We start from the raw sequence: 25,586 nt of genomic DNA on the forward strand, positions 1-25,586 counted from the left end.
TTTCATTATCACCTCCTGTTGCCTTGCACCATGATTCCTTTTGTTATTTCACCTCTCCTATCTTCCACCCTATCAGAGATCATCCCTTCTGTTCTTCCCCATCCAGCCTCCCCCTCAAAGAACAAAGAAAATTTCAGCACAGGAACAGTCCCTTTGGCCTTCCAAGCCTGCACCAACCATGCTGCCCGACTGAACTAAAACCCCCTACCCTTCCGGGGACCATATCCCTCTATTCCCATCCTATTCATGTATTTGTCCAGATGCCCCTTAAAACTCACTATCGTATCTGCTTCCACTACCTCTCCCGGCAGCGAGTTCCAGGCACCCACCACCCTCTGTGTAAAAAACTTGCCTTGTACATGTCCTTTAAACCTTGCCCCTCGCACCTTAAACCTATGCCTCCTAGTAATTGACTCTTCCACCCTGGGAAAAAGCTTCTGACTATCCACTCTGTCCATGCCCCTCATAATCTTGTAGACTTCTATCAGGTCGCCCCTCAACCTCCGTCGTTCCAGTGAGAACTAGTAGTTCCTCCCTACTCCTCCTGTCTCCGGACTGACTTAAAATCTGATACATCTCTGACCTCTTCCAGTTCTGATGAAAGGTCACTGACTTGACATGTCAGCTCTGTTTCTGTCTTCAGACCTCTGTGTTACTAGCTCTTTCTATTTTGAATTTCCAGTATCCACAGTATTTTCATTTTAGATTTTCACTTTTCCTCCCAACTTTACGTTCCTTGTTTCCATACCATGCATTTTTTTTCCAATTAAAAGGGTAATCAGGGGCAATTTTCTCCCAGGCCTGTTCAAAATACACAACGGAGGTAGCTACAATAAGGTATGAATGTGTTGATTTATATCCAGATTCTCTGTTCCTATGGGGAAATGCCAGCCCCCGCACACACCCACTACTGCATGACATAGACTGGGAAGTCCCCAAGTGGGAGAAATCATCTTTCCACTCCATAGGACATCTTGGCTTCTCACAACCACACTGCACTACCTTTAAAGTTTATTATTAATGTAAACACTCCCTCCCATATGGTAGCAATCTTTGCTTTAAGGATTTTTGTTCTTAGTGAAGTGTCACGTTCTCTACAGTTCAGAGAAAAATAATCTGCTTTTCCCCCTGATGGGATTGAACAGATGCATATTCCTCGTCACTCAGTAAGCATAAACTTCCAACAAACAGTACATTACAAAACAACAACTTCAAAGCTTTGACAGACTGGTAAATCAGTCCAGTTCAAAGGCATTTTTATACAAATAAATTATTCATGTTCATTGAATGAACACTGGGGTGGGTTTCAATGACAGAAAACAGCAAAGGCTTGTGGATTTCTATCAGTCATTGTCTCTACTGTTTAAAATACTACTAGTGAAAACATGTTTACTTTCCTTTTTTAGTTAAAGAGATCATAGAATTTTGATTCAATAAATGTTTGGATTCTTTAAAGCAATCAACAGCCTTTTTTCAAGAAAACAAGCAGGCCAGTGTTAACCGCTTGCAGTATACGAGGTATCAACTATGTATCAGTAAACATGACAGGGGACCATACTCAAGGAATATTGTTAGTTATCTTTACACTTAGCTTATCTTTTCTGCATCATCTCATTTCAAAATATAAACAGGTTGTAGGGCCAGGAGCAAACAACAGAAGAAATGCTTAACCATTTGTTTCCTGAACGTCCCCAGCGGTCTAACAGCAGTCTCCTTTCCAAGCTAACATGCCCACTATTGAGGTACTTATCACTCAAAATCAGCTTTGCTGGGAGGGAGGTGACATTCTTAAGCCTCACATCAGATTCCAGAAGCAAATGCTCGATTCAAAGCTTAGTCATGGTAGGAGACTCCCAGGAGGACAGCAGAAACATTTTAGAGATGTCCTCAAAGCATCCCTGAAGAGATCAAACATCCCCACTGATTCATGGGAGTCTGGCTTGTGACTGACCAAAATGGAAAAGGTTTATTTGTGAAGGCATTAGACACTGAAAGTCTTTGTTGGAAGAGGTGAAGTTGAGGTGTCGAAAAGAGTGGTCAAACTTCCAAAAACGTCATCTTCCCAACCCTTCAACCAACATGTGCTCTGCTATAGCAGATCATGCATTGGGTTAATCAGCTATCTCAAAACCCAGTGAACTGGAGTGGAAACTAGTCATCTGTTATCCTGAGGAGGTGCCTAAGAAGCAGGAATGGAATATATAGGAAAGATGAATTGCTTGCATGCAACCCAATTAGGGTACTTTTCCAAATTGGTTTTGCTTCAGATGGTTCAGCTACAATCAGCACAGAAGGCAGTATATAACTATTGGTTCTTCCCTCACCAAAAATTATCTGCCTCCTCTCGAGAAAAATACTAGTTACTCAATCATTAACAAATCTTCAACTCTAAAATATCAATGTGTCCATTACAATTGCAAACTTTATTGTTTTATTATTAGTCACAAGTAAGGCTCACATTAACACTACAATGAAGTTACTGTGAAATTCCCCTAGTCGCCACAGTCCGGCGCCTGTTCGGGTCAATGCACCTAACCAGCATGTCTTTCAGACTGTGGGAGGAAACCGGAAATCCATGCAGACACGGGGAGAATGTGCAAACTCCACACAGACAATGACCCAAGCCAGGAATCGAACCTGGGTCCCTGGCGCTGTGAAGCAGCAGTGCCAACCACTGTGCTACTGTGTCGCCCCAACCACTGTGCTACCGTGCCACTCTTCTTTAACCTTCTCAGACACTGGCTCCTCTATCACCACCACAGCTTGTCTTACTCTCATATCCCAAAGCCATCACTGTGGTGGGGCATAACTTATTCATCTTACAACATGTGTTATGTATATGGGAGACAATAACGACATATCCTAATCTTTGAGCTTGTGTGTACTGTTTGCTACAATTCTTATACAAATCTTATTTCACGTGTTAGCCTTAAATAGTGACTCCAAGCAAAATACTGAAATCCCCACAATTACAAAATGACTAATGTGAGATGTACAAAAGTATGAAAATGTATCATTTACTCTATTTAACCTGTCTTACTCTTTAGTTTCAAATACTTACTCAGGCCATTTACATCTCCCTCCTGCCTTGTTGTCAAGACACTCCCCATTTGAACAATCTATTTGTCAATTTAATTTCCGGGAAGTTGCTCAATATATTTTTTCCAGACAACTTGCATTCATAAACTTAAAGGAGGTGGGAGTTGAAATTAATAAAGCCTTTTTTTTTCCACATTTTTGTTATTTAGCTAACATCAGGAAAAAATACTGGAAAACGGGTAATAACAATATTAATTAAAGAGAGAAAAATATACTTGCCAACTCGACCTGTTGTTAAAAATAAATGGCAAACTTTCTAAATTAAGCTTGAAAACAGTTTTTGGAATAACATAGCTAGTATGAAAACAATCAACATGGATTCAAAGCAATTTTCCCAGATGCTCAAGACAGACAAGTAAAAAACATCTAGAAAGCTAATTTAATGTAATTCAAGTTGACTTATTGTGACTCTCCTGTAGTTGGAACAGGAGCTGTATGGGCTTCTGAATTCTGGTAATAAACAAATGTCAGGGCTCAAGAAAGACTTTTCTACATTTTGGGCATCAAGATCAAACGTAGCGAGACCCAGAAATAAAACAGAACTTTATTATAACCTAACATTGTGCCTCAACTCTAACTTCAGAAGGGTATCTGACTGTAATAGTGTGATATCTTCATAGAATCACAGAATCTCTGCAATGCTAAAAGAAGCCATTTAGCCCATTGAGTGTACACCGACTCTCTGACAGAGTATCTTAGCAGGCTCTCTCCTCTGCCTATCTCCGTAATCCCCGTAGCACATTTCCCATGGCTAATCCATCCAACCTGCACATCTTGCAGCAATTGCATCAGGGGCTGGGAGCCAGCAAGGCAATTTAGAAGCACCTCCCACATTACCAAATACCAAAGAAAAACTGTCAATGTCGTCCTATTCCATATTAAACCACAGGCAGTCCCACCCTATGGAAACAAATCTATTCCTCAGAAAGCATTAAGAAGTAGAATGTAAAGATGCAAGAAGTCAAAAATGAAAATAAATAAATAAATGATTGCTGCCTTCCAACACACACTAGAAGTGCCCATAATGCTGATGTTAGTATAGATTGTACTCCCATAAATATATCAGGAAACTTTATCAGGTAATTGACTGGAATTTGTACAAGTGTTTTTATTCTTGTGTGATCTATAATGGCCTGACCCTTAAATAACATAGCTTCATGAATGCAAGTGTCGATAGAATGATATCTAAAACTCCGACCACAACCTTTTAGCTGCCTAAGTGCCATGACTTATTATTTCACTAAAGGAACTTTTGTAAACAGAACATATCATTAAGGTGTAGAAGTCTGGCCTATCCAAACCAGCTAATATTGTACTGACAATCCCATAGCCAGTGTCATAGTCATAGAGTCATAGAATTTTACAGCACAGAATGAGGCCCTTTGGCCCATCGTGTCTATGCTGACCATTTTTCAGCACTTAGTCCATAGCCTTGTATGCAATGACGTTTCAAGTGCTTATCTAAATGCTTCTAAATGTTGTGAGAGTTCCCGCCGCTACCACTCTTTCAGGTAGTGAGTTCCAAATTCCCACCACCCTCTGGGCGAAAAGGTTTTTTCTCAAATCACCTCCAAATCTCCTGCTCCTTACCTTAAATCTATGCACCCTGGTTACTGACCCTTCTCCTAAGGGGAAAAGTTTCTTACTATCTACACCATCTATGTCCCTCATAATTTTGTACACCTGGATCAGGTCCCCCCACTCAGCCTTCTTTGCTCTAAGGAAAACAACCCCCAGCCTAGCCAGCCTTTCCTTGTATGCTGTGGAGTTTTAACTTCACTGAAAACGTTTTTATCCACGATAGATTGCCCACGCAGAGCTCAGCCTAATTCATTGACTTGGCTTCCAGTCAATCGAAAAGTCTGAATCAGACAGGTCTGATCCCTGACCCAGGGGGTCTTAGCATGGGGCGGAAGTAGGATAAAACTTTTTAAGAACAACTTCACTTCAGGATAGAACTTCTAATTTCCAGTCTTACTTTTTGTTAATTCATTTAAATCTGCAACAATTAACTCTATAATTAAAGTCAAACAACAGCTTATATTTATGTCATTCATGTTGCTGAGCATTTCAAACATCTGAGGTGGGATTCTCCGGTTGTTCATGCCAGCGGGATTCTCCCGTTCTGCTGTAGTGAATGGAGATTTGACTGAGTGCCAAATTCTCCATTCTCTCTGGCAGCGGTGGCGGGGTGTGAACGGACAGAGAATTCCGGCCCTGATTATTTTCACCAATTTAGAGGCCGTGGGCATGATTTTCCCGGCTCGCTGCGCTACTCGGGATGGTATCGTCTGGGTTTGTCAATGTCCCCCACCACCGACCAGGAAAGGTTCCCACCAGCTTGGATTAAAGCTGGTCCCCATCAACAAGGAACAGGCGAGATTGCCCTGCTGGTGGGGACAGAGCCCACTGAGGCCCCTCCGGGATGGTCGGGGTTCCCTTTGGGCAGTGTGATGCGCGACAATTAAGCACGTGGAACCAAGGCTTCGATATTGAAGGCTTTTATTGTGTAACAATGGAACTACTAACACGAATACACCAGTTCAGACTGAAGGGGTCCTGCCGGAGCAGAGGGTCTTATACCTCGCCACCGGAGGCGGGGCCCCACTGGGATGTGCCATGATAACACTTATAACAGGTAAACACCCTAACCCAACAACATTGTACAACCCCACAGTAACAACACCCTAGCCCAACAGTAACATAATAACAACCCCCAGTGGTAACCAACGATGGTTCACCACACAGTGCCAGCCTGTCACTGCTAGCCTGGCATCCTGGCACTCCCCACCGGGCACCCTGCACTGTCCACTGGGCACTGTCAAAGGGGTAGAGCCTGAGGGGGGTGGGATCTACTGGGGGGAGGGCAGGGCTGATTGGTGGTGGTGGTCAGGAACCAGCTCCGCACTCTGCATTAGGGATTGTTTGGGATGGGGTTGTGAGGGAGGAGGGTGATCGGGCTGGCCATGGGTGATCAGGGAACTTAATTTTTTTGGAAAAATATGTGGTCCCAGAAACATTTCAATTTTAACCAATAATAACAAAGCTGTACTACGGGAAAAACTGAAACCACAAATACAGTTTGTATACAAATCATCCATGGTGGGGTCAACTTTCTAAATAGTTTAATATAACCTCCAATCCCACTGAAACATCATTCAATTTTTTTTAAGTTTATTTATTAGTGTCACAAGTAGGTTTACATTAACACTGCAATGAAGTTACTGTGAAAATCCCCTAGTTGCCACACTCCAATGCTTGTTCAGGTACCCTGAGGACGAATTTAGCATGGCCAATGCACCTAACCAGCTTTCGCACTGTGGGGGGAAACCGAAGCAGCCAGAGGAAACCCACGTAGACACGGGGAGAACATGCAAACTCTGCACAGACAGTGACCCAAGCTGGGAATTGAACCCGGGTCCCTGGCACTGCGAGACAGCAGTGCTAACCACTGTGCCACCGTGCCGCCCATATTTGGTGCTAGAGACAATCGCTGTTGAGCAGAAATCATCTGAAACAAACAAGTAAGAAAATTGAATTCTGAGTATTTATGGAGTGGTAATTAATAAATTGAGATGTACCATGGACTCAGAAAAATCAGCTCCGGTTCATTTGCAAGTTAGATGGCAAATCCAAGCTTTATAAAGCGTAATATTTTCCTGCAATATCTGCACCTGAACTGCATTCTCTACTCCACTGGTGATTCATGGGCTTTTAGTAAACCATTTCTCCCAGGGAATGATGATATCCTCCATAGTTTAGAATTATTTTCCGACTGAAACCAACTAGTTTTATCCATGTATGCCAAAAATGTCAATTCTTACTGGAAGTCACATGGTAGAGTTCATATGAGCTATTTGTAAAATCATGTTTATATCCTGTAATGGATTCAATTTATCAACTTCGAATTACCCATTTCGGTCATCCAGAGGTTGGTTATTCGAGTTCTGGAGATACTCCGTACGCACAATATTTACCCAGTTTTTTCCCTCATTAAGATTCGTACCATTTTTGGAAGCTTTTACTTAGTACGCACAAACTATATACATTATTATATATCACACACACACACACACACACACACACGTGTCTGTTCTCTTTTATAGTCCAAGGCTTGGAACAATGTTGGAAAATGTCACAGTTCAGCAGGAAATCTCTCTGACTTTAGAGTTGGAGAAGGGTAGAAGACTTATTGTGCATCTAACTTGCACTATACCTAACCTGGAGCAGCAAACAGTGCAAGTAGAAAAACACTTACTTTATACAACTTAAATGGCACAAAAGCCTCACTGAAGGAAAAAATGGTACAATATCTTTTTTTTCCCCTAGAGTCTCCTTTTAGGTTTCAGAATATATAAATACAAAAGCACATTGTACCTTGTTTGAGTTTTCCCTAAGGATTTCATCTTTATCATTAAAGGAAGGAGTCTTTCTGAGGTCAGAGACACTGTGCTACATTCACTGAAATACCAAATAACTCACTCTGATAGCAGGAGCAAAGAGTTTATTTCACAAGTTTAAAAGACTAGTAACTGCTTGAGAGTTTTTTTTTCAACCCGTGTACTGCAATTTGTCAGGTAATGAGCAATACTGGCTCAAGTGAGACTTAAAATTGAGGCACCATGATATATTCAGAAAACAGTCAATTTTTGCTTTGATTTCAGGTGTGCTAAAAGAGAACATGAATGAGACCTGAGAGATAGGCAAAAAAAGACTTCAAACACCTTATCACATCTCTCAGAAACGCCTCAAAATGCTTCGATGAATCACTTTGAAGTGCACTAATTTTTAATGTAGCCAGTTCCCTGAGACACCTGATCATTATTTTTTTCTTTTATCATTTGCTTTTTCAAAGTATTCATCCTATTTGCACAACTCCTTGGTGCAACTCTCCATAATCCTTCATTCTGTGAAGTAGATATGCTAGAGTGATGTCTCCCCAAGGGAATATATTTGGAACACATCCACTTCTTACCATTACTGTCAGAATAATTAGTCCATTTTCAAACAGATTGCGAGCAGCCTTTGTCCCCCCCTCTCAGTTTACACCAAGTTTTTGCTAAAAGGCAACAGACTCGGCAAAGATGGGACAAAATTATTTTAAACGGCTTATGGACAGAAAATAATGTTTGGAAGTCACAAGTCTGCAAATCCTATGTTTGTATTTGGCATTTCATTAAATGCTTCCAAGTTGCACCATGCATTTAGCAGACATGGAAACACAAATGCAGATGTTTTTGTACCTGGGGCATATCTCAGAGTAAACAGTTATTTTTTGGGCCACCCTCAGGAGACTAAGTAAAGTTCACAAAAGGGCAATTTTCAAACAGTCAGTGGACGTAATAGGCTTATTGGTCTGACTTGTCTTTTCTCATCCCATATGTCCATGGATTACATTCTTAACTAAAACATACAAATCTAATTAGTAGCTCTTCAGGAGTTTTAGACCAGTACAGCAAATTTAAAGGAAAAGATTGTCAGAGTCATTTAAGATAACATGCTCCCACATTTAAATAATTATTAACAAGAATCCAACTATTCAATTTGGTTAAGAAACATTTTAGCTTGCAACTAAATAACCTTCCACTCTTTCAGGTCTCGATTATCAAAGAGTTGTTCAGCTAACAACGACTAGAAACAGGCCAATTGTTATTAATTACTTTTCTGGATCCATCCTACCAGGCCTACCAGGCCTGGATGCTGATCAAGAGGCATCTAAAACGGGAAAATCGAATAACAGCTGGATGCGCAGAGTACACGCTCAGTGCTAAATTTCCCTGACTCACACGCTCCTTTTATTGATATCCTTTCTAGTTCTGGATGCCAGTCAATCAGCACTTTATTCAACTGAGCTGCTTAGTGACAGACAGTCCCATTATAGATGTCAGTAGAGCAGCTTTCGATTAGGATAGAGATTTGAAAAAAGTGGTCCTCTCGAGTGACTGTAAAAACAAAACATCAAATATCCTTCATTGCGTTTTCACATTTTTGACTTCTGCACTTATGAATTTTGATTTGTGCCCATCAAGTTAAAGGATGATACGACAGGAGAACCAGATATTTATAATTTTAGACATTCAAGGTCAGTACTGAGAATTTCAAAGTCAGGATTGTCACAGGCAGATGCAGAATATACAACTCCTTCTTTGCTTCAAAAATATATTTCCTCTTTAGAAAACACTGCAACAGAAATCCCTTTCTGAGCGCGATTGCTAATTTAACACCAAGTTCTGAGTAGTTTTGTCCTGTTTGTCTATAGCCACTGGACGCTGGGTTGAGTCTGTGCGAGCTCACTTGTATCATCTAATCCTACATCATAGAGATGATGCCACTTGCTAATTTCATTAAGGTGGTGAGGATTCTACTAATATGCACTTTGATTTGATTTATTATTGTCACACTTATTGGCATGCAGTGAAAAGTATTGTTTCTTGTGCACTATAGAGGCAAAACATATCATTCATAAAGTACATAGGGGAAAAGGAAAGGATAGGGTTCAGAATATAGTGATGCAGTTACAGGTAGGGTGAAAAAAAAGATCAGCTTAATATTAGAAAGGACCATTCAAAAGTCTGATGACAGCAGGGAAGAGGCTGTTCTTAAGTCTGTTGTTACACATTTTCAGACTTTTGTATCTTTTTCCCAGTGGAAGAAGGTGGAAGAGAGAATGTCCGTGGATGCGTGGAGTCCTTGATTATGCTGGTTGCTTTCTCAAGGCAGCAGGAAGTGTCGACGGAATCAATGGATGGCAGGCTGGTTTGCATTTGTTCATTAAGCCTATATGATATTCAAATATAGTGGTTGCCTTTTGAAGTAACAATGTTGCAGAAATCCTCAAAATTATTCATTTTTTAAAATCTTCCTTATTTGTACACTTTAAATGAGAAAGATTTTCAACAAAACTGATCAAGTCCGAGAATATAAAATAGGCAGCATTCAAAGAAGACCAAGAATCAGATTAAAAAGGTATTTGTTACAAATGTGATCTAATTTCAACCACAAGCTCACATTAGTTTCCGCTGAAGGGTATGAGATGATAACCCGAATGAGGTTCAAGAAGGTGACTCACCACCACCTTCACAAGGGCAATTAGGGATGGGCAACAAATGCTGGCCTTGCCAGTGGCACCAAGATCCTACAAAATTTTTTTTAAAAAGACATGTGAATCAACTTTGCATTTATATAAAGTCAACCAAAGGGACACTGTCTCTTCCAAGTTTCCTCACTGAACTTCGAAATGTCAGTGGGAAGAAAGAATTTAAAGCCCATCTTCCTAGAGGAGGTTCAATCCTGTGACCCAGGCTAATCTAGCTCAGCACTTAGTCCACTAAAGCAAAATAAAAGTCGAACCTGGCATTGGAAGCTGTAATACCGGCACAGGGCTTCTAAAGTATGGTTGCACTGGTGTTTCCGGGAACAAAGTCCTTGGTAGGACGAAGATGGTTAAATATACAATGGGCATAAATTTGAATTGGGCATTAGGGAACAATTGGCAATAGCAAATCAGGAGCATGTTTGATGTGAATGGAGATGAAAATAGGCAAAATGCAAAATAGGCTGCCAATTCATTATCACTCATTTTGTGCCACTACCTGAGATAGTTTATACCCCATAGTATAAGCATTTCCTTTGTTTGCTGACATATTGTGCAATTTGAAACAGCCATGGATGTAGAGAATTAGGATTACTGAGCATATTGTTCTGAAAGGCTTCCTATGTCTAGCACAGTTTGGATGAGGTGAACTAAGGACACACTATACCAATTGGCCAGCACTGTATTATACACAGCTTTGACGGTGAGGGTTAGGACACACAAAGTGACTGCTATCAAACAGTTTAGAAGGGGAATCTTTTAAACTATTTGCTACCACCAATATCAGAAGAAAAGTTTCCCCTAAAGCAATTTCATTATACTTCTCACTGAAATTCTAAACGTTTTGAGTATTTAATCTCTTACAGTTGAAAAAGTTCAAACATATGATGGGAGGGGAGCGAATGCTCCAATTATGAGTTAGAAAAAATAGCAACATGTGGATCCAGAAAAGTAATTAATAACAAACGCTAAAAAGATATGGTTTACAACAATCCAATTATACAGGATTATTGCCCACTGTAAATAGAATTCAGGTTAGCAAATACAACTAGGTTTTCCGTTACAGATTTACAGTGATCAGAAAAAGAATGTGTTGGAATTTTCCAAAAAATTTCTAAGGGTCATAATAGCGAGAAAACGGGAGTCCTCCATGCTTAAATGCGCGAGGGAAGCCAGATTCAGAACGCTCCGGTGCCATTTCGCAGAGCTCCCTGATCTGCCAATGAACCGGGAGACCTCCTCCTACCTACCCCTCTCCCCACAGACATCAGAGTCCCCTTCTCATTGGCAGCATTGCTACCTCCCACACCGACAGGGATCGCTGGCATTGGGGCATCAGGACCCTCCCAATGAGTCCCCTACTGGATCCCTGACATGTCCCTCCATCACGTTCCTCTCTGTGACCTACCCCTGCAAGACCATCCCATGCATAGGCCCCCATCATTGTGCATAGCCCCCCATCACAGCCTTACCCTCACTTAGGCCCCACCTCCTTGGCACTGCCACGAGCACACTTAGTGCCCAATCGGACACTACCAGGATGCCATGTGGGCACTGCCAGGGCTTGAAACAGCCATGGATGTAGGGAATTAGGATTACTGAGCATATTGTTCTGAAAGGCTTCCTATGTCTAGCATAGTTTGGATGAGATGAACTAAGGACACACTATGCCAATTGGCTTGGCTTCTTGCAAGTATATTTTGGCATTGGTGTGACTGGTGAATGTAATTCAATATCACTGCGCACTTATATCAACTAAAATGGGTAAGGAAAGTCGCACAACCCAGAATAGTTCATCTCTAAGTATCCAGCATCCAGTGGACACAATCTCTCAGAATTTGACTCAAGTAATTGCAGCTTGATCACCTGAGTGAATAGTATAAAAACAACATCCGGCAATGTCCATTCCTAGTGAGATCATATTGACGGACAATAGGGACTGCAACAAAGATAATGGAGAAACCTCAGATAAATGTGTCTTTTTTAGTCTAACACTTAGTTACTTACCACTATTAGACAATTAAAGTGCTTTGACACAGTCTACAGCTGGAATTTTACGACCTCGCTTAGGTGAGGGTCATAAAATCCTGTCCAAGGCCAACGGAGAATTCCATAAAATTCCGGCCTACAAGTCAAATCGTACATAATTTGTGACGGGTATTCAGAAACACAATTTCTAAATCTGTAGATGACAGCAAATTGGGGGCAATAGTCCAAAATGAGGAGGACTGCAATAAATTACAGGAGACCATGAATAAACTTGAAGAATGTGCAATAATTGGCAAATAAGTTCAAAACAGATAAATATGAGTTCAACACTAAGATAAAAGCAAATTACTGCAGATGCTGGAATCTGAAACAAAAACAGAAAATGCTGGAAAATCTCAGCAGGTCAGAGCCCTGATGAAGGGTCATCCAGACTCAAAACGTTGGCTCTGTTCTCTCTCTATAGATGCTATCAGCCCTGCTGAGATTTTCCAGCATTTTCTGTTTTGTTGTTGTAAATGTGAGTAAGTACACTTTAGTAGCAAAATAGGGAGGTCACTTATTACTTAGAAGGTGGGTTAGAAGAACGTAGGCTTTTTGAAGTACAAATACATAATTCATTGTAAGTTGCACCACAGGTAAGCAAGGCCAGAGGAAAACCAACAAACAAGCATTCGGTTTTATTTCTGAACGGTTGGAATTGAATAGTGGGAAATTTGTGAGAAAACTATTTTGCACCTTCATTAGAGCACAGAGTGCTTGTGCAATTCTGGTTGCCATATTATAAAAAGGCTATAAAAGCACTGGAGAGGGTAGGGAGACGATTTACAAAGATGACCAGAAATGTGTTGGCATACATTTCATGAAAGAATTAACTGGCTGGATCCCTTTTCTATTTTGATTTTAATGAGGTTGAGTAATTTTAGTTTTAGCCCCGGTAGCTGTTTTTTCAAGATCTTGAGAAATTCACAGCTAACAGAAAAGGAGAATTGATTTCCCAACATTGCTTATGCACCAGGAAGAGCAGAAGTTCTTTCATCTGATCCACTAAGTTAACCTCCTTCTCCCTTTTCTATTTCTCCCCTCAGTGACTCGCCCGCCCATGACCTCCATGAACTCAGCCTTCCCAAACTGTTGCCTACCTGGGTCTTTCAGGTCCCATCCTCACCCACCACCCCCCCACCCATCATTCTCTCATCCTCCCCCTCCCTCAACCTTTCAGATTTATTCCTCGATTCTTCCACTGTCCTCCTCCCCATCATTGACCCGCAACTCCTACTGGCCCTTCTGACTTTATCCACCCCCCGCTCTGCTCCACAACATCCCAAATCTTCTGATATCCCTCCAAACTTCCCAATCCATGGCAGTCAGTCTCTCATTTTGGTTGGCTGACCGTGGCTGTGGTCATGAAATTGAGAAAAGCAATGTTTCACTCAGGTCCTGCTGTTAAATCCTTTCCAAAAGCAAAAACCACATCCTTCTTGATAAAGATCAGGGCATTATGCCTGGTGCTGTAGAAGGAGGTCATTCTATCAGGCTAGGTCAAACTGTCAGTGTCAAACAGAATGGGCAAAGTTAAGGTATTTGTCAGCATTAAAAGCTCACAGGTAACGTTTGACTTAATGCTCATAATCCACACAAACAAATTGTGCCCTGCAGAAAAGAAAAATTGTTATAACCCAATGATTTTCAAACATTTGAGCATGAATCAGAAGGGAAAAGTTGGGAAGCTTATGAAAAAAGTATGCCAAATCCTTTACGATTTTCCATTGACTTCTTACTATCTGTTCAGTGCAGTGCTTCAAAAATATCAATATACTAGGACCGTCTTTCTATAGCTAGGTTTTGACATTAATCTATAGCTTACAATAGAAGTGTACATTACATGCCTGTCACTTTCAGTAAGGTACAGGTTTAACCTTTCACTGGAACTTTACTGATCGTCAGATTACCTGCACTAATGTGCTAATGACAGATGAGGAGGGAACATGAACTCCACAAGTACTGGCTCCCACTTTCAGCAATAACTGAATGGAACAGAGTTGGTCGGTACTTTATCAAGTTCCACCATTCTTTGAGCTCACAGTCTCACAGAAAACATTCACAATTTTACTATTATCAAATACCTACACATTGGCACAGTAACTGGCTTGCACTGGAAAATTCATCAGCTCATATCAATAAAATAACTGGCATAAATCCTGACATGATGTGGAGATACCAGCGTTGGACTGGGGTGGGCACAGTCAGAAGTCTCACCACACCAGGTTAAAGTCCAACAGGTTTATTTGGTAGCACAAGACACAAGCTTTCGGAGCACTTTCGGATAAATCCTGACACCCATGGATTTTTTAAAAATCATTCCTGTGATGTGCGTGCCGCAGACAAGGCTGGAATGTATTGCTGATCCTTGTTGCTAAGGTGGTGGTTGGCCTCTTTCTTGAACTATGGCAATCTTTATGTTGAAAAGAAGGAAAAACAGTAAAAATGGGAAAATAAGAATATTGGTCCAAACTGGTCTTGCACACCTTAAAATGGAACCCAAGTAAAAAACTGGGAAATAAGAATAATGATCCAAACTGGTTTTTCCTTCTGGGGGGTAAAGTGTTTCAGGATTTGTGGTCATGCAGCAATCCAAAAGTTTTCACCCAGGTTGTACACAAGTTGGTTCCTTCAAGTTACAGTGCATAGATGGCCATTCAAAAAATTTAAAGAGGCGAGACACTTAAATAAATTGATTACACACTCCAACACAAAAAATTAGAGGGTGTTGTTTATACCAAATCACAAAACTGAGAAGTACATGGGATAGGGAATTCACAACAGAATTTTCCAAGGTTTAAGTATGCCATTGGTCTGAGGGGAACAGCAAAATAAAAAATTCAACTTATATTCATTGATGTAAAATACAGGAAACACAGACACAATTCCTCCAGTTGCATTTCGTAAATAAGCAAGACCTGAACAATACCCAGATTTGGGCTAACAAGTGGCAACTAACATTTGCACCACACAAGTGCCTGGCAATGACCATCTCCATCAAGATAGAATCTAACCATCAGTCCTTGACTTCCAATGGCACTGCCACAACTGAATCCTCCACCATCAAGATCCTCAGCGTTACCAATGACCAGAGACTGAACTGGACTACCCAAATAAACACTGTGTCTACAAGCGCAGGTCAGAGGCTAGGAATCCTGCAGCGAGTAACTCACCTCCTGACTCCCCGAAGCCTGTCCACCATTTACATGGCACAAGCCAGGAATGTGATGGAATACTCTCCACTTGCCAGGATAAGTCCAGCTCCATCAACATTCAAGAATCTTGACACTATTCAAGACAAAATAGCCCACTTGATTGTCACCCATCTACAAACATTCACTTCCTCCACCACTAACACAGACGAGCAGCAATGTATACCATCTACAAGATGCACTGCAGGAATTCAATAAGGGTCCTCAGATGGCACCTCCCAAACCCACAACTGCAATCATCTAGACAAGACACATGGAAACACCACCATCTGGAAGTTCCCCACCAAGCCACCCACCATCCTGACTTGGAAATATATTGCCGTTCCTTCATTATTGCTCAGTCAAAATCCTAGACCTCCTTCCCCAACAGCACTGTGAGTATACCTACACCACATGGACTGCAGTGGTCCAAGAAGGCCACCCTCTCAAGGGTAATTAGAGATGGGTAATAAATCCTGGCCTAACCAATGATGCCCACATCCCAAGAATGAATATTAAAAAAAACACAAATTTGGCTGAATTTTGCTGAGTGCAAAAAAGGGCAGGAATGCAGCACAACGGATTCCTGCCATTATTTTGTATGCCAAGATTAAACAGCAGAGGGTATTTAAGGCCAAACAATCTAATCCAAATATTTTATATTGTAAGTGACAAGATAAAAAATCACCAAAAACACAAGATCCTTGATAGCCAATGGGGCGAATCTTCCTGTTCTGCCCACCATGGGAATCGCAGTGGGTGAGGGGCGGAAGATGGAAAGGTCTGTTGACCTCAGGAGGAATTTTCCGGTTTCGGGGAGAGCACGGCCGGAAAATCCCACCCATTGTGTTAGATCTCGCTGGTGAATTTAGAAACCACAGTAATGAGGGTTGTAATCAAAAATGACTGTTAAATAAAACTGCTACATTTTCATGATCGTGTTGGGACTTTTCATTCTCTTGATCTATAAATGCAATTGTTGATAGTTACCAATGTGAGGCAGACAGTTCTCTTTGTAATTGCAAAGAAAGGATAAATGAATACCACTGAGAAATCTCAATACATTTCATTACATAGATAGCATGGGTACTGGTAAGTCATACTGATACTTTTCATTGATCCATACTTTCTCCTCACATTTTGTATCTCATAAAACATCCGCTAACCCAAGAGTGGCATGCTATCTGAAAGGATGAACGTGCAGACACTATTGGCTGAATTGCCTCCTTTTGCATTGTAACAATTCGGTGCTTCTTTGATGTGTTCAACTATTAACTAAGCTTTAAGCTCATTTTAGAAAAGCTTTATTTAGTATGTTCTAATTCATTGCCGACATAACCAGGAATCTCAAAAAAATGCTAAATTCTCCGAATGCTATTGTAAATCAAATGCAGAGGGAGCAATTTAGTCACTAATAAGCCTTGTACACAGTTAGTATTGGGCAAATTTTGTACACACAATTAGTATTGAACAATTTGCTCAACATTATTAGACTATTATCACTCATAGATTATTATTGTCTGCTATGCTTTCTGACTGAGGGTTGATGCTTATTGATTCCACTACTGATTAAACTTGGTTCCAGTTGTCAATCCCAGTGAAGATTACTGCTCACTGAAGTCTAGTTCCCGACTGTGGTCATTCAAAGATGTATCTTATTCACATTAAGTCAACAGGGAATAATTAAAAAAAAAAAATTCCTAATGTACTTGTTATTCAATGAATCATTTTTGATATTTCACTCCAAATTGAACTTGAGGATTTACTACACTGGCTACTTAATAGGCCAGTATCACTGAACAAATAGATATAAAGTGCTGTGTCTTTACTGTTCCAATCAAAATGTCACCACCATGCAGGAAGGACAATTCTTACCACTTTTTCTTTGTAAACAATGTATTTCAACCATTTGAAATCTTGAGGTTTAAATCCAGCAAACACAAATAGTGAGTCCTTCTCGTAACGCGCTGGTTTCTGTATGGCACCTTCTGGATATGTGATTCGAAGAGTTGTCTTTGCACCAACATCTTTTTCAAAACCTTTCACAGGCGCTTCATTCAATCTGCAGAAATTAATAAGAATTCAGTAATTTAAAGGAAGGCAGTGTGTAGTGGTAATGTCACTGCACCAAACCTAGAGACCCAGACTAATGCTCTGGGGGCACGGGTTCAAACCTCACCATGGCTGACCACAATTAATAAATCTGGAATTGAAAATTACTTTCAGTAATGGTGACCATGAAACTACTGTTGACTGTTGTAAAAATTCATCTGGTTCACATAAATCCGTTAGAAAAGGAATTCTGCCATCCTTACCTGGTCTGGTGTGTGACTTCACACCCACAACAATGTGGTTGACTCTGAAATGCTCTAGCAAACCATTCAGCTACATCAAACCATTACAAAGTCTAAAAGGAATGAAACCAGACAAACCTCGACACTGGAAACAACAAATGCGCACCCAGCCATGTTGACCCTGCAAAGTCTTACTTACTGACATCTGGGGCTTGTGCCAAAATTGGGAGAGTGTCCCACAGTCTGATTGAATGATACCTTACAGACATCGTCCCAGACACCACTATCACCAATCTTTAGGTATATCCTGTGTCACTGTCAGGGCAGACACACTAGAGGTGGCAGCACATGGTATACACTCAGGAGAGAGTTGTCGTGGGAGTCTTCAAACATTGACTCGTTTGTTAAACATTAAATCGATAGCAAAAACTGATATAGGATCAGAAAGCATAGAATCTCTGTGGGTAGAGTTGAGGATCGCAAAGGTAAAAAGACCCTGATGGGAGTTATGTACAGGCCCCCAAGCAGTCGTCAGGATGTGGGGCAGAAAATAAATCAGGAGATAGAAAAGGCATATAAAAAAGGCAATATTACAATAATCATTGGGGACTTCAATATGCAGGTGGACTGGGAAAATCAGGTTAGTGGATCCCAAGAAAAGGAATTGGTGGAATGTCTAAGAGATGGTCTTTTGGAGCAGCTTATGACAGAGCCTACTAGGGAACAGGCAATTCTGGATTTGGTGATGTGTAATGAGGCAGACTTGATTAGAGAACTTAAGGTGAAGGAACCCATAGGGAGCAGTGACCACAATATGATAGAATTTACCCTGCAGTTTGAGAGGGACAAGCTGGAATTAGATGTAACGGTATTACAATTAAACAAAGGTATTTATAAAGACATGAGGGAGGAGCAGGCCAGAGTTGATTGGAAAGGGAGCCTAGCAGGAAAGACAGTGGAACAGCAATGGCAGGAGTTTTTGAGAGTTATTCGGGAAGCACAACAGAAATTCATCCCAAGGAGGAGGAAACATGCTAAGGGGAGGACGAGGCATCCATGGCTGACGAGGGAAGTCAAGGACAGCATAAGAGCAAAAGAAAAAGCATACCAAGTGGCGAGGATTAGTGGGAAGCCAGAGGATTGGGAAGCCTTTAAAAGCAAGCAGAAGACAACTAAAAAAGCAATAAGGGGGGAAGAAGATGAAATATGAGTGTAAGCTAGCTAGTAATATAAAAGAAAATAGGAAGAGTTTTTTTTCAATAAATACAAGGTAAGAGACCACTGGAAAATGAGACTGGAGAAGTAATAGTAGGAAACAAAGCAATGGCAGAGGAACTGAATAGTTACTTTGCATCAGTCTTCATGGTGGAAGACACCAGTGGGATGCCAGAGCTCCAGGAGAGCCAGGGGGCACAGATGAGTGTAGTGGCCCTCACTAAGGAGAAGGTTCTGGGGAAACTGAAAGGTCTGAAGATGGATAAATCACCTGGACCGGATGGATCACACCCCAGGGTTCTAAAAGAGATAGCTGAGGAAATTATGGAGGCATTGGTGGTGATCTTTCAGGAATCACTGGAGGTAGGGAGGGTACCAGAGGACTGGAAAGTAGCTAATGCTGTTTAAGAAGGGAGGGAGGCAGCAGACGGGAAATTATGGGCCGGTTAGCCTGACTTCAGTCATTGGCAAGATTTAAGAGTCCATTATTAAAGATGAGATCGCAGAGTACTTGGAAGTGCACGATAAAGTAGGACTGAGTCAGCATGGCTTTGTCAAGGGGAGGTCATGTCTCACAAATCTGTTAGAGTTCTTTGAGGTGGTAACAAGGACGTTAGATCGAGGAGAACCAGTGAACGTGATTTATTTAGATTTCCAGAAGACCTTTGACAAGGTGCCGCGTAGGAGACTGTTAAATAAGTTAAGTGCCCATGGTGTTAAGTGTAAGATCCTGGCATGGATAGAGGATTGGCTGACTGGCAGAAGGCAGAGAGTGGGGATAAAGAGGTCTTTTTCAGGACAGCAGCCGGTGACTAATGGTGTGCCTCAGGGGTCAGTGCTGGGACCACAACTTTTCACAAATACATTAACGATTTGGAGGAAGGAACTGAAGGCACTGTTGCTAAGTTTGCAGATGATACAAAGATATGTAGAGAGACAGATCGTATTGAGGAAGCAGGGGGGCTGCAGAAGGACTTGGACAGGTTAGGAGAGTGGGCAAAGAAGTGGCAGATGGAATCCAATGTGGAAAAGTGTGAGATTATGCACTTTGGAAGGAGGAATGGAGGCGTAGACTATTTTCTAATTGGGAAAATGCTTAGGAAATCAGAAACACAAAGGGACTTGGGAGTCATTGTTCAAGATTCCTTTTAGGTTAACGTGCAGGTTCAGTCGGCAGTTAGGAAGGCAAATGCAATGTTAGCATTGTCAAGAGGGCTAGAATACAAGAGCAGGGATATACTTCTGAGGCTGTATAAGGCTCTGGTCAGACCCCAGTTAGAGTATTGTGAGCAGTTTTGGGCCCCATATCTGAGGAAGGATGAGTTGGCCTTGGAAAGAGTCCAGAGGAGGTTCACAAGAATGATCCCTGGAATGAAGAGCTTGTCGTATGAGGAACGGTTGAGGACCCTGGGTCTATGGTTGTTGGAGTTCAGAAGGATGAGGGGGGATCTTATTGAAACTTACAGGATACTGCAAGGCCTGTATAGAGTGGACGTGGAGCGGATGTTTCCACTAGTATGAAAAACTAGAACCAGAGGGCACAACCTCAGGCTAAAGGGACAATCTTTTAAAACAGACATGAAGAGGAATTTCTTCAGCCAGAGAGTGGTGAATCTGTGGAACTCTTTGCCGCAGAAGGCTGTGGAGAGCAGGTCATTGAGTGTCTTTAAGACAGAGATAGGTTCTTGATTAATAAGGGGATCAGGGGTTATGGGGAAAAGGCAGGAGAACGGGGATGAGAAAAATATCAGCCATGATTGAATGGAGGAGCAGACTCGACGGGCCGAGTGTTGTAATTCTGCTCATATGTCGTATGGACTCCAGGCACCCTGAAGTTTGATGACATTAGGTCAAACATGAGCAAGGAAACTTCCTGCTGCTTACAACCTACTGCACCACCCCCATCCCCTTTAACTGATGAATTAGTACTGCTCCATGTTGAACACCAACTGGAAGAAGCACTGAGGCTGGCAAGGGCACAGAATATACCCTGGGTGAGGGACTTTAATGGTCTCAAGAGTGGCTCAGTAGCACCATGGCTGATCAAGATGGCCGAGTCCTGAAGGACATAGCTTCTAGACTGGGTTTCTGGCAGGTTGTGAGGGAAGCAATATCACCACATAGTTTCTGTGGAGATAAAGTCCGGTCTTCACATTGATGAAACCTTCTATCGTGTTATGCATCTCTACCACTGTGCTAATTAATACAGATTTTGAGCAAATGTAGCAAAATGAGATGTCATTTTGAAAATGAAGTTACAACACACGGCTACTTACGTGCCAAACATCGAAAGCTTCATACGATGGACAGAACAAAGTAATCCGACAACTAACGGTCAGATTTAAACTCTGCAGTCCTTCCACATCCAGTCATGAATGGTTGTGGTCAATTAAACAACTAACTGAAGGAGGAGACTCTGCAAATACCCCCATCTTCAATGATGACACTGTGCGTGGTTCTCTTCTGCTCAGGTGGTCCACATGCTTCTTCATTATCTTCCCTTGTAAGTCAACTACGTAAACACTGTGCCTGTCTTGGCCACGATGAATCCAAGGACCCAATTTGGGCCAGTATTGAAATTTCTTATGCAAACTTAGTCATTTAGCTAAAAAGCCCTCTCAATCTTGATGGAGTCATGTGCATCTTGTTTTGGCTCAACACTAGATCGAGTCTTTTCCAAAGATGTCTTCCCATGAGCAATTCAGCAGGGGTAACTCCTGTAGTGGCATGAGGAGCTGTTCTGAACATTAGTAGAAAACAGGCTGTAAAGGCACAGAGGACTGTTTTTCAGCAAACCCGTTTGAGGTTGGGCAGTAGAGGGCTATTCTTACATGCCGAATCCCATTGGTTTGCATGAAGTGTTGAAATTTTTTGCTGGTAAATGCAGTCCATTGTCAGAGCTCAGCACTTCAGGCAACCCATGTGTGGTGAATATCCACCGTAGCTTATCAATTGTGGCTAAGGAATTTGTGGTTTTCATCTCATGAATGTCCATCCATTTTGAATGAGCATCAATACTTAGGAGAAACATGCTGGAGAAGGGGCCTGCAAAATCAACCTAGATAGAGTCGCACCCATGACCAACCTGACCATTCCCATGGGTGCAGAAGTGTTCAGGGCGGTAAACTCTGTATTTGACACTGGTTGCATTATCTAATGAGGTCTTCAGTGTCTTTATCGATCCCTGGCCACCACATGCGACCCCAGGCTAACATTTTCATTTTCCTTATACCGGGATGTGCACAGTGCAATTCTTGTGGTAGTGCTTTTCAAGCAAGAGCAGGAATGACCACCTTGGCTCCCCACAACAGTACTCCATCTTCGCAACTCAACTCACCCTTTCTGATTTGGAAAGGTGGAAAATGTTTGGACTTGTCATGATGCAAACTGTGAAGGACCATCTGTTCGATCCTCGTCAAAATGGAGTCCCTTTAGGTCCTCAACTTGATTTGTTGTGCTGATACAGGTAATGTGTTCAGAAAGTTGAGAGCGAGCACTTGTGGCAGTGGAATAATATGTGGCAAAGGAAGACAACTTAAAGCATCCGCATTGGCAATGTGAGTACCTGGCCTATGTTGGAATGTGTAGTTGTATGATGCCAACCCCTGGGCCCAATGTTGGACTCTCACTGTAGAGATGGGGGGATGGCTTTGTCCTCTCTGAACATCTCAAAGGTGGTTTATGGTGGGTGATTATTGTAAAGTGCTGTTCGGAAATGTACTGATGAAACCTTTTTACCCCAAAAATAAAAACCAAACCTTCCTTTTCCATCTGGGAATATGTCCTCTCAATGTCAAGCAAAAACGATAGGTCTCGCTACACCATCCTCAAGTCTGTGGGATGATACTGCTCCTATTCCACGTGGCAAGGCGTTACAGGTCAGTACCATTTCTTTCACAGGATCAAAATGGACCAAGAGGCTTGAAGGCTGCAATGTTATTTTAACTCGCTTAAATGCTTCTTTTCGATGTTCATTCCAATGCCACCTTTGGTACTTCCTGAGAAGTGCATGTAAAGGTGCCAGCAACATGGACAGGTTGGGAATAAATTGTCCATAATAAATCAACATCCCCAAGAATGATTTAAGCTTTGATACATTTCTGGGGGCTGGTACTCCTCGGATTGCCTTAACCTTCTTCTCCATAGGATGTAGTCTTTAAATGTCGGCCCTGAACCCAAATATTCTACTGCATGGCTTTGGAATGTGCATTTTACTCTCGAGCGTTACCCTTGCTTCTTTTAATCTTTTCAACACTTCCTCCAAATTTGCCAAGTGTTCTTCAGAAGCTCCCATAACTAATACATCATTCAAATAGACAACAACTATCTTGGGCAGGCCCAGAAACAAGCTTTCCATAATATGTTGGAATATGGTGCATGCTGAAGATACTCCAAATGACAGCCCGGTGTATTGATATAATCCTTTGAGGGTGTTGATTGTTATAAAGTCCCTAGATGCCACAACTAACTCTATTTGTTGATAAGCATGACTCATATCAAGTTGCATATAAGTTAACCCTCCAGCTAACTTGGCATACAGATCTTTGATTTTTGATATTGGGTACCAATCCAGTTTTGCTGCTTCGATGATGGTTAGCGTATAATCTACGCATATCCTGACAGTCCTGTCTGAATTAACAACAGATGGGGGAAGCCCACTCAGAAAACTACCTAATTATTCCCAAGTCCTCCAGTTGCTTGAGCTCAGCTTTGACATTTTTGTGTAAAGCAAAGGGCAATGGACGAGCTCTAAAGAACTTGGATGTTGCCTCAGGATTAATGTAGATCTTTGCTTTGATACCCTGTACTTTGTCCAGTTCATTCTTAAAAACTTGTTGGTATTTCCTTAATATTCCATGAAAACTGCCATCATTAATGTTGAAAGTCTCCAACTCATTTAATCAGATCTGACGGAGCCAATCTCGGTCCATGAGACTTGGCCCTTGACCACGATGACTGGTAACTGGGGTGTTTGATGTTGTTAAGATTATGGTGCTGCTGTGATCTTGAGCATGTTCAAGGCTTCTCCAGTGTATGTGGCCAGTTTGCCCATTGTGTTTCTTAACTTAAGAGGCTGGACCCCAGCCTCGTAGATATCGTCATGTCTGCTCTCCTATGATGATGACAGAGGCTCCTGTATCCACCTCCATTTTTTAGTGGTCAACCATTCACCATTAATATAATTACAATTGGGGTTGACTTGCTCATTTTAGATTATTTACTTTGTAAACTTCTGATTCTTCTTCTGAGTCGGTTGCTAAACTATGCACCCGAGTTGTATTTTTTTTTGGCCTTGATAGGCTTTGTTCAGCTATTTAATCCCAATATGCCCCTTCCTGTTACAGGCAAAACAAGCTGCATCTTTAAATTTACACCTTTCCTGGACGTGCTCCACACTCTACCAGCAGCATTCTTCTAAGTTCTTGATCTACAGTCTGGACTTTCTGTATTTCTGTATCTCTGTTCCGTCTTGCTCACTGCTCTTTGACTCAGGCACCACAACTCCCTGAAGTTTCCTCCCAAAATTGGTTGACCTTGTCACACTGCACGCTTTGTAACTCAAATGCACCTTTTTCTGTAGCCTCAGCAATTCCCTAATGCTCTTTTGATTTGATTTATTGTCACATATATTAGTATACAGTGAAAAGTATTATTTCTTGCATGCTATACAGACAAAACATACTGTTCATAGAGAAGGAAAGGAGAGAGTGCAGAATGCAGTGTTACAGTCATAGCTAGGGTGTAGAGAAAGATCAACTTGGTGCGAGGTAGGTCCATTCAAAAGTCTAATGGTAGCAGGGGAGAACCTGTTCTTGAGGCGGTTGGTACCTAACCTCAGACATTTGTATCTTTTTCCCAACGGAAGAAGGTGGAAGAGATTATGTCCAGGATGCGTGGGATCCTTAATTATGCTGGCTACTTTTCCGAGGCAGTGGGAAGTGTAGACAGAGTCAATGGATGGAAGGCTGGTTTGCATGATGTACTGGCTTCATTCATGACCCTTTGTAGTTTCTTGTCAAGGTATGTTCTGTCTCTGGAAATAGTTTTTTTTGTATGGTGAGTTAATTCGCACCACGAACCAATCTATCTCTTAACATCTCGTTGAGTGCGATCCAAATTCACATTATTCAGCTAACTGCCTTAACCGTGCCATGAGTGCTTCTATTGTCTCCCCTGTGTTTCTCATTGTAGAATTAAATTTATATTGCTACATTATCACTGATGGATTTGGGTGATAGTGCTCTTTGACTAGTTCAACCAGCTGTTTGAATGTTTTTGTATCCGGGGCCTCTGGAGAAGTCGGACTTCGAATTAGATGGTCGGTCTGAGCCCCGCAGGCTGTTAGAAGAATTCCCTTTTGCTTTGCCTCCCCCCAAATTTCATCGGCCTAAAGGATAATCAGAGACACTCCACAGGCTAGGGGAAGCAGTGGTGTAGTGGTAATGTCACTGAACTAGTAATCCAGAGACCCAGAGTAATGATCTAGGAACCTGGGTTCAAATCCCACCATGGCAGATGGTAAAATTTGAATTTCAATAAAAATCTGGAATTAGAAGTGCATTGATGACCATGAAACCATTGTCAATTGTCGTAATACCCATCTAGTTCACTAATGTCCTTTAGGGAAGGAAATCTATCATCCTTACCTAGTCTGGCCTACATGTG

General features: G+C 41.7%; 1 protein-coding gene across 20 annotated transcripts in view; it reads right to left on the reverse strand.

Annotated features, from left to right (window-relative positions):
• st3gal3a (ST3 beta-galactoside alpha-2,3-sialyltransferase 3a) overlaps positions 1–25,586 on the reverse strand; it is a 523,890-nt gene that overhangs the window by 126,822 nt on the left and 371,482 nt on the right. For all 20 annotated transcript variants that reach the window (XM_078218767.1, XM_078218753.1, XM_078218760.1 and 17 more), the window contains one exon: positions 17,287–17,473. In XM_078218767.1, coding sequence (XP_078074893.1) covers positions 17,287–17,473 — 187 coding nt within the window. The remainder of the gene's footprint in view (positions 1–17,286; positions 17,474–25,586) is intronic.

The sequence above is a fragment of the Mustelus asterias genome, chromosome 8 (genome assembly GCF_964213995.1).
Source record: "Mustelus asterias chromosome 8, sMusAst1.hap1.1, whole genome shotgun sequence".
Classification (NCBI taxonomy): domain Eukaryota; kingdom Metazoa; phylum Chordata; class Chondrichthyes; order Carcharhiniformes; family Triakidae; genus Mustelus; species Mustelus asterias.